Here is a 17,057-nt window from a genome sequence, read left to right as displayed (position 1 = left end):
CAGTTTTCATGGTTATATTTTATTATTCTATGTTGGTACTCCGAACTTTCCGCCACGGCTTTATCTGTCAATTGACCATATTCACCGTCGCCATATTGTTTTGCGACAATACCAACTACCCAGTGTTCCCAACGGAGAAATTTTGAGTTTACTAGAAAAATACCGTTAATATCAAAAGTACTATCAGCCATAGAGACTATTCTTCCACTGACTATTTCCAAAAATGAAGCGAAGCCTTCATTTATACACTCGGCCACAATTAATTTGTTCAGAAAACCACCTTTCACTAATGTTTTTATTTCCAAAAGGTGAAATTTTTGCAAAATATTGTCCCAAACAAGCCCATCTGACGTAGCAGCCAGAAAAGGTACACATAAACTTCACTTAGAAACTTTATATTGTGGAATTTTTCTAGTAAACTCAATATTTCTTCGTTGGGAACACTGGGTAGTTGGTATTGTCGCATAACAATATGGCGACGGTGAATATGGTCAATTCATCAATTTGCCTTAAAGAAATCAGTTCTGCCAACCAACATTTTTCAATGCAAAAATCACTAAAATATATTTATGGAAATATTTCATTAATTTCAATGAAAGTGCAATGAATTAGAGAAAATAATGTATAATATCTACTCGTACAGAAGGCTCATTCTACCACTCGTTCATTCCAAAACTCGCCACTTCGTGGCTCGTTTTTGAATTTTGAACTCGTGGAAGAATATCAATGCCTTCTGCACTTGTATTATAAATAACTATTCTTTCAGATATATGGGATGTTTTAAAGTCGAAAGAGCTAAAACACCAAAGGATTCAATTTAGATTATTTCTGAAGAAAAATATTTTCATAATACCCCTCAAGTTTTTCAAAACGAAATACATTGTAGACCATTCTGAAAAACATTTTTTTTAACCATCTGCCAGTCGATGAGTTCACAATAGTCCTCATTACACTCATACAGCCTGAACTTCTAGAATCCTCATCTGATTTTAATCAAATTTACCTATAGGCGTAACGAGAGGGGTTATTGGGGACATAACCCCCACCATTGATTAAAAGAAATAAAAAAAATTGTATGTAAAAATTTAAAAAATATTATAGGAAATTCAAAGATTTTGTGTTTTCAAAATCGGGCTACTCACCAAAACCTCCCTCCCTCATATGAGTCGACTCTAGTTACGCCACTGATTTCACGTATTAAGCATGAGCAAACGTTAAATTCTGAAAATCTCAATAGTTAGAGACCTTCAGCTAAAAACATTTAGTGATTAATGATGCTGAATAAAATTTGGGTGACTCCAAGTTCTACCCGTATTTGATTGTTTTGAAGTTATGAAGTTCAAATCATTACAGTAATGGAGAAATAAATAAATAAATAACGTCTTTATTCAGAGAAGCAGGATTATAATATGCCTGGCAATCATTACATCAAGGGCGAAGTCTAGCAAGCTATTCAACTCAACCCCACAATGATGTACGAAGCCAGACTAATATTGCATTATGTTAATGAAAATTGAAATAACGAGATGGCAGAAATAAAAATAATATGCGATATGTGAACCAGAGAGCACCCAGCACCCCCTCCCCACCACAGCAAGGACAAAACAATCAAGAAAAACAAGACCTGTATATTTTCATTTCACCTCTTTTCTCTTCCCCAGCTCCTGTACAAATTTCAAACAGTATATTACTATTTCACCTTATCTCAAATGGCATGAAAAACTCATAAATAATTATCACGCTATGGTATTTGACAGAATGTTCACAAGAATCAAGATCCATGACAAACTTTGATAGTTGATTGCATTTTTGCACATTTTTTCTCTATGGACATTGGTCCGATTCGTTTTCGTTTAAAGGTAACAAGAATTTGAAAAAATTATTTTCTTGTTAAAAGCAAAAATATGTTGAACTTTTAACATTGTAATAAAAATTGTTCTATATATCCACCTTTGGATCATTTTTCATTCAGTTAGCTGCATCTTGAATTCTATGAAATAATTGTTGATTAGATGTGATTTCAACATGATAGACAAACTGCTTCATTTCTTCTCATAAATAAAAATCTAAAGGATTGAGATCCGGTGATCGAGGTGGCCATGTCATTAATCCCACTTGATCTATCCATTTATTTGAGTAATTTTCAGCAATAACTTGTTTTCCTCTGTGTGGTGGGGCACCAACGTTGCTGATACCACATATTTCCAACAATGTTGAACTCTAGGTCATCAATAAAATCAAAAAGGTTGTGCTCGGAAAATTTTTCATACAAATCTGCATTTAAACAATAATTTATACCATCTATTGTTATCAAATCATTGTCGAAAATCCCACCCCAAACGTTGGCACTAAAACGTTGATGACATCGTCATGGTCTAATTGCTTATGAATCGTGCCGTGTACATATGTACAGGGTGTTTCACGTAAGCGGGTCACTGAATTTTGTGGCTTATCCTTTGAGCAATATTGAAAAGTGACCCATCACAATGATAGTATACATGGGCGTAACGAGGGGGGGGTTATTGGGGACGTAACCCCCCCCCATTGATCAGAAGGAAAAATTTTTTTTGGCAGAACATTAAAAAAATAACTTGGAAGATTTTGCTTTTTCAAAGTTGTTATTGTGGAATTACAGAAGTATCATTGTGAGAAGAAAAATTTGGGGGATTTTTGAACACTCTGGGGAAAATTTGGTGGACAACATTTCTTGGGGTATTTTTTGGGGGTTTCAGTTTTTCACTTGGGTGTTTTTGGGGTAAAAATTACAAATTTCGAATTCGATATTATATGTATTTCCCCACAACGGCCACAACATTCCGCGAAATGTTTTACTGTTCTTGCAGATGAAACGACAGACATCTCAACACAAGAACAAGCATCAATCGGCGTTAGATACCTATACAACAATGATATTAAAGAAGATTTCCTTCAGTTTGTACCTGTTTCTGATTTAACTGGTAAAAACCTTGCGACAGTCATTTTGAAATCATTACGCGAGTTTGGAATTGATGCAAAGTATTTGAGGGAACAAGGAACAGGGCCGCTGCAATGAGTGGAAAATTCAACGGAGCACAGGCATATGTAATGGAAGAGCATCCGACTGTAATATATGTCCATTGTGTATCCCATAGCTTAAACCTTGCTACAAGTGCATCATGTTCAATTTCTGAGATCAGAAATTGCTGTGGAACTGCAACAAAACTATGTGTGTTTTTCAACACCCCAAAAAGAATGGAGGTTATTACAAGAGCAATTGATAAACTGTTCCCTGAAGCCAAATCTACTCGTCTAAAACAACTCTGTCCAACTAGGTGGGTTGAGCGCCATGATTCAATATTACTACTTCAAGAAATGTTACCTGCTGTCCAGGAGGCTCTTGAAGAAGTTTCACAGTGGAAGGATGTAGAATCAGCGTCGATGGCATTGCAGCTTTTATGTGCACTTCAGAGTTCATTCTTTATAATCAGTTTGCAAGTGATGGCTAGAGTATTTTCCTCAAGTTTACCCCTTGTTCGATTTTTGCAGCATGAACATATCGATCTTTCAAATGCTATGAAAATGGTGACTAATCTAAAAGGGACGATAGAAAAACTCAGAACCAATGCTGAATAAGAATTCGCAACCATATTTAACGCATCAGAGACTATGGCTGAATTACTCAGTACCTCAATAAAAGCCCCAAGAAGAACTGGACGACAAACTCTTAGGTGCAACATTGAAACCGACAATCCTCAATCATACTTTAAAATATCCCCATTTTTGCCATTTTTAGATCACTTTTCAAATGAATTAAATAGTCATCAAGACCTACTGAAAAGTTTTGAGTGTCTTATACCGACCTCTACCAGTAATGCTGAAGTCACCAGAACACAGGAAGAAAGTTTTAAAAAGTTCCTGAATTTATATCAGGAAGATATTCAAATTGGTGACATCGCTGCCATAGGGGAACTCCATATGTGGTACGAGAGGGTGAAAGATTTGAATATTAGCTCAAGGAAGGCAATCAATTATTACACTGCCTGTCATCAGGATGTTTTCCCCACTATCAACACCCTCCTGAAAATTCTTACCACACTTCCTGTATCGACATCAACCAGTGAAACGACCTTATCATCTCTTAGAAGATTGAAAACATATTTAAGGAACAAAACAGGCCAGCAAAGGTTGAACGGGCTTGCTATACTCAATACTCACAGAGAGCTAGATATCAATGCTGCTGAAGCGTTGGACGAGCTGGCAAAAACACCTCGCCGTCTTGAATTTAGACTTTCTTGAATGATTGTATAGAGGAGCGTGATAGCAATTTTCACTTATACATTTATATTTTAGAATATTTTCAATCTTTTTTTTAATTCTTACACGTATTTTATTATTTACTAAGTGTAGCATTCAAAAGTATAATATATATTGTGCCTGTATGATGAATTAATTTTTTTAAAAGAGTTTTTCACATAAATCTTCGAATGGAAACGATATCTACACCTCCCCCCCCCCCGCTTTTCACTTCAGTTCAGGGTCACTCGCTAAAACTTGCCACTACCCATAACCCCCCCCATGAGTCAACTCTAGTTACGCCACTGATAGTATATGTATATGATTTGATTCGAATTTTATAGAAATTAGTGAAAAGCATAGATATAAACAGATTGACGGAAGGACACTGCTCTTGTTATAGAAACCTCAATATTTATGTGCTCATCAACTGTTGAAACCATAGAAATATTGGGACTCTTAGATAAAAAAAGGTTTTTGACTATTTTCTATCATTTATATTAATACAAACCATACGATGTTATATATTTTTGAAATCAGGAAAAATTAAGCTTTCAAAAAATGGCACAGAAATCTAGTGTTCCCATATAAAAAAACATAACTTTGGGTCACAGCTTCGTAATTGAAGACCCTTTTGAAAGGACGAACGCGCCACTGGATTCTACGTAAAAAAGTGCCTGTATAATGTTTTAATTTCAGTATTAGCGGAGATATAAATGTTTTTCGATATCGCCATTTTTCCAATTTTCGCTTATAACTCGAAAACAAAAGAAGATGGCCAAAAATTAATACTACCCTTGTTAGTTTCTCAGAAAAAGAGACCGAGAATAGGGTATCAGATTTTGTCTATCTCCTCTGGTTTAAAGGTTGTAGTGCTAAAACATCGAAATTTGCCCACCCTGTACATGTCCTTTATTATTGTTGTTGATAACGTTCTTATTGAAACAAAGCCTCGTCAGATCATATTATAAGCAAAATATTTTGTGCATTCGGTGAAATAACCAAAGTTCTAGTTGTCAAAAATGAAAATAGATTATATTTAGATCACCCCTAAATGAAAACGAATCGGATCTATATTCATGGGAAAAAATGTTCAGAATGAGCATTTGTTATAGAGCTTGTAGAAAACCCTGTATTTGATACAATAATTTCAGCCTTAAAAGAATGATTGTCCTCGAATTGATTTATGCCAATAACTGTTTATATTGTTCGAAAAAGGTCTTGAATTTTGCAATCTACTCATCCTTAACTTACGTTAAATATAAAATTTTAAGGGAGGTAAAAAAAATTTCAGCTTGAATTATTCAACTATTGGAAATAACAAACATAGATGAAAAACTTCGCATTGTTTCGGTAGAAAATCTTGAAACACTGAAAATAACGAATATTTACAACCTGGTCTTCTATGAGAGGAAGGTACGACACAACAGAAACAACCATGAAAATAACTTCTGAAAGCTCCGTTTAATGTTCTCACTGCGTATAAAAGTTGAAAAAAATCCTATTCATATAAAGTAAACGGGAAACTGTTATGGTGTTATGACACAGGGCACTTGTAGGGTTCATTGTCCTTGCAGCAGAATTCTCTTCCTGCGGACAGATTGGTACCTTGCCATTTGTCACTGTGGTTCTTGATGAACAAATATGCTCGCTCCTTGTGAACTAGCTCTCTATCTGTGCTGGCGCAGATGATAGATGCGCTCTTCGGGAGATGAGCCACTATCTGGAAATAAAAAAAACATTCAATTGATAAATGCAAAATGATTCATGGGATTCCTACTTGAACAGCACAGTGTAGTTGAAAAGAACGATCGTTCAAAAGCTTCTAATACTTTTTGTTTTTCATGATTTTTCATTATACAGGACGTTAGTGAAGGATTGCAAGAAAAAATTACATCGTGCTTTACAGAGTTGTTCCTGAATTGGAGGTACGAATAAAAGTGGGAGATTCCTTCGATTATTTCAAGGGAAAAACAATTTGTTTTCTAACGGGTGTTTTTTTTCGAGGTATATAACTTTAAGTTGGCATTACTGTTCAAGATGACGACCGATTCAACAGCTGTCAAATGATTTATTCTCAGTTTGGTTTGGCAATTGGTCATGAATAGACTCACGCCTGAACAACGCTTGCAAATAGTGCAATTTCATCTCGAAAATAATGGTTCTGTGCAGAATACGTATCGCGCACTACGTCCATTTTATTTTGTTTAGAGATTAAGCGCATTTCTGGTTGAATGGCTACGTCAACAAAAAAAACTGCCGCATTTGGAGTGAAGCTAATCCTCAAGTGTATGTCGAAACACCGTTACATCCAAAAAACTGACTGTTTGGTGCGCTGTATGGACTGGTGGAATCATTGGTCCGTACTCCTTCAAAAAAGATGATGGCCAGAACGTTACAGTTAATGGTGATCGATATAGAGCCATGATTATTAACTTTTTCATTCCTGAATTGAACAACCATGATGTCCAGGAGCTGTGGTTCCAACAACACGTTTGGTGACCGCCTAATTCCACATTTTGGACCTGTGAATTGGCCTCCAAGATCTTATGATTTAACACCGCTAGACTACTTTCTGTGGGGCTATGTAAAGTCATTCGTCTATGCGGATAAGCCACAAACCCTTGACCATTTGGAAGACAACATTCGCCGTGTTATTGCCGATATACGGCCACAAATGTTGGAAAAAGTAATCGAAAATTGGACGTCCAGATTGGACTACATCCGAGCCAGCCGTGGCGGTCATATGCCAGAAATCATATTTAAAATATAATGCCACAAGATTATCTTGCGGATAAATAAAATTCATGTCAATCGAATAATCCATTGTTGTTTTATTGCAATTTAAAGTTCTATAGCTCTAAAAAAACACCCTTTAGTTAGATGGTGTTTTATGTAGTCTACTTTTTATACGATTATAAGTGTTTATCATGAATCATTGCTACATTTCATCAAAATAAACCCCAAAATTAATATGTAATTAATTTATTCATCATACCATATTAACTAGATTTTTATGATGATTTGGATGTTTTTGAGGATCACGAGATAAGTATCTGCTTTTTTTTCTCAAAGTCGGGCGCAGATACGACAAAACTATAAGAATCAACAAAGTTCAGTCTTGAACGAAAGTTCTTTTTTATTTTTTTTAACTACCAGTGGTCCACCCAAAAAAAATTCTGCAGGACAAAAGCGGGCACTCCTCCAGAAAAATTTTTAACCCTGTTGAAAATTGGCATATCACGTGATGTAAACTCTAATTTGCAGTATATATAGGGATCCACGGCTTGGCTTGACTAAATTTCAAGTCAAGCTCGAGTCAAATAGTAGTTTTTCAATCTCAAGTCAAGTATTTATTTATCAACTACTTGAATCATATCAAGCTACTTGATTTTTAGCAGTTTTAGTGTAGTGTCACATCAATAAAAAATTATAAAATGAGAAGTAATATTACAAAAAACTCTTTCATTTATCAAACTTATTGTATAAAAGTACCGGAAATATCAATTTTCTTGAAATAGAAAAATAAATTAAATCACTATAAATCCTAATAAAATAAAAAATAAAGTTTTTCAGTATTGAGAAACCTCCAAGCTTTGCTTGATTTCATAATTGTCCATCCAGGATCCAAGACACATTAGGCATCTAATAGATTTGTCGCCCAACCTATTGCGGGTTTCTGAAACTGTAAGAGCAGCTCTGGAAAATTGTCTTTTAACAGAAGCTGAAGATGCTGGCGTTAATAAAAATTCCTCGATCATTTTGGCCAAGTTTGGAAAGATATTTCTGAAAGTACCAAAATCGACCAAAAGATTCCATAGAAATGTGAGAAGACTACTAATTAAGTTACACTGGCGAATGCTTCAGTCTCTCGGCGCTCAAGGAATCCTCTTATTTAGTCTAAGCGCGCACGAGATTGCAGAAATATATGCCGTGCGAAGCGTGCATATCAAGCTTAAGTGATATCAATACGCGTGCATATTAAGCTTAAGTGATATCAATACAAGTCAAGCAAAGAATATCTAAAATCAAGTCAAGTCAAGCTCAAGTAAGTAATTTTTCATAAGTTTGGTTTTCAAGTCAAGTAGTTGGTTAAAATGTCAAGCTACTTGGTTTGATGATTCCCTTAAACCAGCGTCAATAATGTTTTAATATCTTCCCACATTTTTTCAACAAGAATCAGAAGGGTCCATGACTTTCGACGATGTGGTCATAGTGAACCTGTTACTCAATATCGATCCAAACACCCTTTCCTACACGTGATATTCAGGTGAGAACAGATTCAACAACTTCTTCATCCGTAAAAAACCGACAAGTCCATCAGAAATTGTTTTCAACCGTAGTTGTGGTTGAAGGAACATCACTATTAAAAACTCCTGCACCCCACGTAATGCTTCATGGATTAACATTCGAATAATGTCTGACTGTCCGTGCGTCGTCCTCGTTTCCTGTTACCCTCCACCCCTCGTGAACCCGACAACAATGAACTGATTAAATCCGTCTAAGAATAACATTATTCCACCCTTCATAGCGATGCACAATGCGCTAAGTAGGGTGGTTAAATAGACTTGGTGTACATCCGGTAAGCAAGTTTGGTTATTCATGACTCGGACAATTACCTAAAGGATGTTATGGGGCAAGTTCACACGCCCTGATATCCTGGGGGAGCGTTCATGATTTTTAATTCACGATTTAAAAGCAAGTTGCGGACTGATAAGTTTGATATTTCTCGTTGAATATGGAATATCCTCTTTTTAGAAATCAACATAAATGATTAAGGGTTGGGAATATCCGTGTGAACAGAATAGGGGTTCCGTGATTGTTTCCATGCTTGAAATATCTCAAAAATTATTGAGAGGAAGAATTCGTTGTGGAATTTAAATACCACCACAAACTTCCGAATTAAGGGTTTAAAAATAAGAGGTTTCATGTTTAATAGCCCTCTCGGAAAGTAAAAAACATGAATAGAGGGTGCATATAGTAGGTATATATCATTTTCAGTAAGCGAATTTTGTCCCCAACATGAACTATCGAATTTGACATGAAGCGAGCGGAAATGAAAACATTTCTGTGATACGATATTTCACTCAATTCGCAGGTTTCCCACAAAAAAACGCACTTTTTATGTTCCATAGTGAATCAACGTTTCATATTAACTCGAAATATATTGAAATAAATACGTAAATATATCAGAAATTCAGAAAACAAACTAAAACGCGCCAAACGACGTGAAACAACCGATGACACTAGGAGAGCAAAAGTTGCCAAACCTTGGATTTCAGCAGATAGATACAGAAAATAATTAATTTTATGCTCATTATAAATTCGTCAATTAGGAAAAATATCGGATTCCAAATTTCCATATTTAATCGGAAATCACTCAAATAAATATATTTAATTCAATATAATATACATTCATAACGATATTGTAAAATTGTGGATTTGAAAATATATCACAATCCGACAACGTTATCTAACCATGTTGGGGACATGCAAAAATTTGCCTATACTTCCTCTATCTAAATTTATTACTCTCTGAGCTCTCTATATGGATAGCTGTCACTTTTGAAGCTGTCATATTTTGCGCTGCCCAGATGATGATTAATGATTTTTTATGGCTGGAATTGGAAGATATTGGTATGTGGAATACCAATGTGGCTACGAGCCAAACAAACAACGAAACAACTCAATTTTCCAAGAAAAGTTTCCTGGCTATGTTCTTTTTCGAAGAGGTGATCACAATATAGATCAGTGAGATCTAGTGATTTCACACTTTTAGACTTTTTCTTTGGGAGCACGTGAAAGGTTAGTTCTAAATGGAACACCCCCATTTTGTCTCAATTGTCCGAATACTCTAGCTGAGCTGATTCCAAAAATGATCACATTTTGATTCCAATTGGGTGGACAAAAGTACCAAATATGTTTGGAAACAGCTCATTTTTATTAATTTAAAAATTTTACAAACTACATGGTGTTACATTCAAACCAATTGCCGCTAGACAATAAGTATTTTTGATAATATTGTTAATTTAACTAATAAAGAATGTTACACGTTACTTCAAGAGCACACACAAAACTACTGTATTTTTGTCCACCTTGTACCAATTGGAATCAAAATGTGATCCATTTTTGGAATCAGCCCAGCTAGAGTAATCGGAAGATTGTGACAAAATGGGGGTGTTCCATTTAAAGAAAATTACGGTGACGTCATTACTCGAAAGTAAATCACCCTGTATATTAGATTATTATTTTAAAATACGGTAAATTAAAATAAAAAATCGACGTGTTTCAGGATTATTTCTTAAAATGGTATGTTTAGCTAAAAATGAATTTGTTCCATACTTTACGGACACAGTGTACCTATAGCTGTTTTGATGATGATTTCAGCAATAAGCCTTACCTTGGGTATAAACTCAACAGTTCATGAGTTAATGGGATTCTTATGAAAAAATGGTGGCGGCGAAGACTCACATTCTCTTCAATATTTTTGCAGAAAAAGTTGTCTTCGAGAAAACCTTTTCCATTTTCGATTCTGCAAATACGTAGTATTATAAGACTGATTGCGGTTTGTACCAAAAAAGTAAAGGGTGTTTATCAGAAGATCATGAAATTGGACAACTCAAATTCATCAATACTCAATATTTTCAAATTAGAACCTATATTTTTTATTATTTCAGTCGATTCTACGTATGAAAAGAGGGGGTGTTTCTTGAGTAAACCTTGTACCTAAAATGAATACTTTAAGACTTTTCGAGGAATTTTAACAATAAATTACAATTCATGGAATATGAAATTTACTTATCGAAACGTGGAAATTTAGATTTTTTTTGTGTTATCCGGAAGTCACTGCACACTCCACACAGTAAGAAATTGCGATTTTTCCTCATTTGAAATTATTTTTTGTCAACGAGTTGAAACACTGTATGTAATTTATCTTCCCTTCCTTTAACAAATCATGAAATTTCTAAACACATTGCTTGGTTATTTCAAAGAAATAACTTCTCATACAATTTCGTGAAGAGAATAATTTTCCGTCCTTACCGTCTCCAGACACTTGTTGGTGCACTTCCTCACCCCAACCGGGTTGTTCTCGAACGCCCTGTCCATCTCCTCGGTCAGTACCGGCACCCCCTTAGGATCCTGCTTGGTGCCCTTCTTTAGCTGGCCAGACAGAAATACACCGCAAGTGCAAGGAACTGGTTTGTCTAGAGTTTTTATCAGGTTGTTACCCTTGTCCCCCGCCTGGATTCCTGCAACGAGGCACAGGGCGAGGGTGCTGGCAATGAAGAACCGCCCGGCTGTGAAGAAGAAGAAATAATTACGTTCCGGTATGCGTGCCCAAGTGACCACTGGCCACTTCGATTACGGATTTAGAGAAAGCGGCCAGTGGCGTGCGGAAACGGTAAAGGAGTGGAGGAGGTGGGAACGGTCTTTTTACTTAACCAACCAATGGCTTAACAGTTTTTAATTCATTTATAGGTTTTTGTGAAAGGAGCTCCTTTTCAAAGAAGATTTTTAACCGAAATAATATTTGAATGCAAAAATGACAAATTTATTATTTCAACATCAGTCAAACAAATAACTAATAATCTACTCCAAAACCATAAGGGATAAAACTTAGCAATGACAATCATAATTTTGAGAATTACCACACTATCACTTACAGAACTATTGCTATTCTTGCACAGTATTTATCTCATTAATAAAGCAATAACTTGTCATTGCAAGAAACTCGTTTTGATCAATTTTTCAAGCAACAACTAATTTAGCGTCACAAATAACCTTCAATATTTCAATCCTGGCTTATATCTATGTTCCGAAGTTTTTACACGCGCATCTTTTGAAACTTGTACTAACGTGTAAAAGGTGGAATGATACTGACGATGCCATTGATGTGCCAGGCGCGTATTGACTGACGTGTTAATATCGAACGAAAAAATGATTTTTTTTTAAATACGCTCTATTAGTGTGACGTCACACATCGCCATTTTTGGTTCTCCTGTCAGTGTTCGGAATCCAAACAAATAAATTGTCATTCAAATTAGTACGCTGTCGTTGAAGGAATTGGCTTATTTTCATAAATAAGAGTATTTGAGGAACGATTTCAGTATTAATTGATAGACAGAAGGCACGAGATTAATGCCAGTAAGTTCGAACTTGAAGTTCAACTAATAAACATTAACAAAATTAATAAAAACGGCTTTTTACAAAATCTGGGGAATGATACAGGATTCAAACTTACTGGTATTAACCTCGTTCCTTCTATCTATCAATTAATAGTAAAATCGTTTCCTAAATAATCTTATTTACCAAAATAAGCCAATTTCTTCAACGACAACGTACTAATTTGAATGAAAATTTGTTTGTTTGAATACCGAACACTGACAGGAGAACTAAAATGGCGGTGTGTACGTCTTCACTAATAGAGCGTATTCACATTTTGGAATGGATAATCTTCAAAAACACAGCACATTTCACAAATTTCTCGAAAATTATCAATCAATATGTAAAAAATTATATAAAACGAATATCACAAGGCTGGATTCGAAACCAGGTATTAAATTTTCAACAAATTCACTATGAAACTATTGCATTCAGTATTTCACATCTTAAATTCAAAATTTCAAGGCTAACAATCAAAATTCAATTTTAATTCTCAAAAATACCTACATATAGAATCAAACTTCAAGATGTTCCAAATCCATTATTTTTTTCTTACGGGTTTGAAGTATTGCGTAAAATAAAGGTGAATAATAATCCCTACTGTAAAATTCATTTAATTTTATAATACATCTTTGAAATTTTTGGATCGACTCGAGGAAATTAATTTTTAATCTTGCCTGAGATTTTCATAGTTTTTCAATATGTATATTTACCATTCAAACACTGAATAAATAAATACGAAACCGGAAATGATCTTTGTTGAATTTTACAATAGGTATACAGTGCAAAACGTGGTTTCTCTGAAAATATCACCCAAAAAATTTTTATCAATAAGTAACTTTTGGAATCGTTCCGTGAAAAAATTTCAACGCTACTGCAATTTTTTTTTGCGTTGAAGGAGGAAATAAAGAATTATGTATGTGTGAAATTTGCAGTATTTTCCCAATAATATAATTCTACAACATGAATTATTCGTTTGAATGTACTTTCAATTCAAACATTGCAGATATTTATTTCAATAAAATGTTAAATGTCCTTATTTATTTGTTCGATGAATATTTCTCTGAAATATAATTAATATTAATGTTAAATAGAAAATAATTGAATAAACTCCGAACTCTGATCAGGAAACAGGCAGTTATTTCCAAGGATAACACAAAACGAATTGAATTGTTTCTTCAACCCTTAAATTCATGTCATGGTTGGAAGGTTCTATCTTCCACAGACGGTTTCATTTATACAATGGAAGAAGTGAACCAAAAATTTTCACAAGCATAATAAACCTTCTGATTTATTATTTCGTTGAATCTTTAACAATTTCTCATTTAAAGAGAAAACAAGAATATGTGTTTCTATTGCTTTTCAAAATTCACGGGAAATTGAAATTATGATTGAGAATGTTGAACATTTTCATTTTCCCCAACAAAACATGAAGATTTTAAGGAAAAATTATATCCTACAATTTCAACTTAGATAAAATTTTCAAATAGGAAAATCTTCCGACTCTCAATATCCAATATTTAATTCAAAAATGTCGACTTACCCATATTTATTCGAAAATCAGTACAAGCACAAATAGATGTTACAGGTGAAGTGTGTAATGTAATATAATTTAGGGAAAGAAAAAGTACGATATTCAAGCAACAATATGATTACTCAGCAAATAATACCTATATTTATATCCATTGAAAATGACATAAATAATCCAGGTATGTTTATGAATTTATTTTATAAATAAAAACAGTAGACAGTAGGTTGTAAAATTTCTTGGACCTATGAAGGTACCAACAATATCACCTATATGAATTATGAATTTTGTAAGGATAAATCGAATGAATATTTTTTTAATGATCATTCTGATCTATCAATTTATATTTCCAAAGAAATTATAACATATTTAAAATTTTATTGAAAGAAAGGTAAACTAAGTTCCTAAGTTCGAGGCAAAAAGGAAAATTAGCGATTTCTTGGATAATTTTAAGAAAAAAGTTCTATAAACGTTCAGTATTTGAGATACAGGGTGTTTCTTGTAGTCCTACTTTTTTCGATGATTATACCAGTTATCGAATCTTTATTAATATTCGCTACAGAATGAGTAAATATTAGTACCAACTCTTATAATTAATTTGATCATCACAATTAATTAACTAGATCTTTATTCTTTATAATCATTTGGATTTTTCTGAGAATTATTGGAGATTCATTTGAAATTTTTTCTCAGAATCGGTAGCGATGCGACAATTAAAACTACAGTAACCAAAAAAGTTTAGTACTGGACTAAAGTTCTTTTTTAAATTTTTCTGAACTACTAGTGAAAAAATATCACCCACCCCAAATTTCACAGAATTAGCTTATGACAAAACTCTGAATTGGAATATCTATTTTAATTTAAGTAAATACTTATAAAGGGAAGATGCTATGAGAAAAAAACTCAAAAAAATATCAATCTTTAACACCCTATATCTCTGAAACAAAGAGTTTTTTTCGGGCCAATGTTTTAAGGACTTTTTTTAAAATGATTCAAGGAATCTGTTGTTTTCGTTTGTATCTCCAATTTAAAAACACCCTCTATACCTATATATGTTTCAAGGTATTTACCAATTTCATATTACATAAAATTACTTTAAATTTATATAAATTACTTTAAATTTATATAAAATTTTCAAAAATTACTCGAATTTTATGAAAATCCTAAATTTTTATACATAATTTTTTTAACTATGTAATAATTAAACTTAAAATAATTATAATTTAAATCAAAATATTGACATAATAACTTTATTTTACTAACAAATCATTTTTTTACCCTTTAAGATCACTTTTTATCCAATAAATTAAAAATTATTCGAGACAACCAAAAAATAGACAAATTTAACCAAATATTTAAAAATTACATTTTTTTGTTAGATATTTTAATTTAAATTTTTTATGAAATCTTTATTAATTTTATTTTTCTAAATCTATTTTTCACGTAATTTTTAATAGATTTAGTTAAAATAAGAATAACTTCATTTTCATGATAAATACCATAATACTTTAGAAATAATATTTCTTAATGATAATTTAATTCATTTATACTTAGTAGTATGGTAAATTTGAGTTTGCAGTTTCACAACTACTGAAACATATTGCTGTATGTTTAGTTGCCTAACTATTTAATCCCATCTATAAAAGTATGTTAATTCTTACTGTGGAATTCAATTTCGAATTAATTGAAATACTGGAGATCTTGAAATAATAGGGTATCTACTTGAAAAAATTTGCTTATCGATAAATTGGGTTGAAAAATGTTCTATATGAATTAAATCCTTTCCATGCAAGCTCATTTCAATATTGTAATTCTACTTTGTCCGAGTATATACATCATTTTTAAAATTCTAATATTCAACAATGACAACCATGTTTAATAGAGATTCATCACTAATCTGCTGAAAATCTCAGATATTTTACATGAATCAATGCAAACAAATTTATTGAAGAAAAAGTTTTAGACACAATCTCGGAAAAAACTGCCCGGTTACAACCAACAGTAATTCACAAACTGTTGATATCCATTTTTTCGTAGTAAAACACAGAAAACATAAAACTCTTCTTTTAAGATCAACTACCAATTAGCAACAGCTGAAACAGTTCAATAGTAGAACTTTTACTCGTTAAATTATGTAAATGTCCATTTTTTCAAACATTTTGGTCATAACTAGATAATATTCTTTAATTTCATTGCTAAATATCTGTTGGATTATTATCAATAATCATAAATAACTTAAGATAAAAAGAGGGGTCCATTTATCTTTTATATGAAAGCTATATATTTAAAAACACACACACTTCAGAATCAATGCAAACTCTGTAAGTCTATTCAAATCTTAGCCGCTCTTGCTATTTTATTCCACTTTTGAGCAGTTATTTTTTATTGCTGTTCAATGTTTTCTATTCTGAACTACTATTCCTTTAAGAAGCTTAGAGAGATTGAACAAGTAAAGAGTTCTGAGCCCTGTATGATTTCTTACTGTGCCTCATAGCCACTTTACCATTATTCGCCTACCCCCATCAGCCTAACCAGAAAATTTCTTTCATATCTCGGGCCTTGAACTGTCAACCTTCATTTCAGTAATAATCCCCACCACTGTCCAACCTCAGAGGAGGTTTCCTCTTCTATAGTCCTTCTTTTTCATCTGCAAAAACACATCTCATAAAAGTTGTATCGATAAGTCTCATCTTTTGGTCTCAGTGTGCCCTGCCTATCTTATACGATATGCTTTGATGTATAGTATATCCAAAGTCACTTGGAGGAAGAGAGAATATTTGGATTATACAAGGGTTGTTCAAGTTTCCAGAAATTCCTTCAGGACAATGAATTTATTGCCTAACAATACTTTCAAATAAACCCCGGTATTCAGCAGATCGCCGTTTCCATTTCAAAGGGACTTCTATGGCCAAGCGTGTTTATGGACTACTTCAAGTGACTTTGGATATACTATACTACACTATATTATTTTAATCTCCATAGAGTGATCGAGATCCTTGTTATGATTTTTCCACTCTCCTGTTCTTTCAAGTCCAAAGATAGTCAGCAAAATCTTTTGTTCTAAAATAAATAATTTTATAGTTTTACCATATCT

The 17,057-nt window shown here is 33.3% G+C and overlaps 1 protein-coding gene across 2 annotated transcripts; it reads right to left on the bottom strand.

Annotated features, from left to right (window-relative positions):
- Positions 1-5,717: 5,717 nt before the first annotated feature.
- Positions 5,718-15,776, bottom strand: LOC123677776 (follicle cell protein 3C-1). Of its 2 annotated transcripts, none has more exons than XM_045614474.1 (3): positions 15,704-15,776; positions 11,314-11,570; positions 5,718-5,995 (listed from the first exon to the last, which is right to left on the bottom strand). In XM_045614474.1, exons 1-3 carry the CDS (start codon positions 15,759-15,761, stop codon positions 5,810-5,812), a joined length of 501 nt encoding a protein of 166 aa, XP_045470430.1. In that variant the 5' UTR covers positions 15,762-15,776; the 3' UTR covers positions 5,718-5,809. The 2 variants fall into 2 exon arrangements, with proteins under 2 accessions (XP_045470430.1, XP_045470432.1); XM_045614476.1 differs by lacking the exon at positions 15,704-15,776 and adding an exon at positions 13,979-14,129.
- Between the last annotated feature and the right edge of the window lie 1,281 nt (positions 15,777-17,057).

This window comes from Harmonia axyridis, chromosome 4, assembly GCF_914767665.1.
Source record: "Harmonia axyridis chromosome 4, icHarAxyr1.1, whole genome shotgun sequence".
NCBI classification, from domain to species: domain Eukaryota; kingdom Metazoa; phylum Arthropoda; class Insecta; order Coleoptera; family Coccinellidae; genus Harmonia; species Harmonia axyridis.
Note: the sequence above shows the minus strand (reverse complement) of the source record. Positions and strands in the feature narration are given on the sequence as shown.

Coding starts and splice junctions, on each gene's coding strand:
- LOC123677776 (XM_045614474.1), bottom strand. CDS start 15,761: ATGAGCTTGCATGGAAAGGATTTAATTCATATAGAACATTTTTCAACC. Junction 11,571..15,703: donor TTTTTCAACCCAATTTATCG/ATAAGCAAATTT, acceptor TCTTCTTCACAG/CCGGGCGGTTCTTCATTGCC. Junction 5,996..11,313: donor CCAACAAGTGTCTGGAGACG/GTAAGGACGGAA, acceptor TTTTATTTCCAG/ATAGTGGCTCATCTCCCGAA.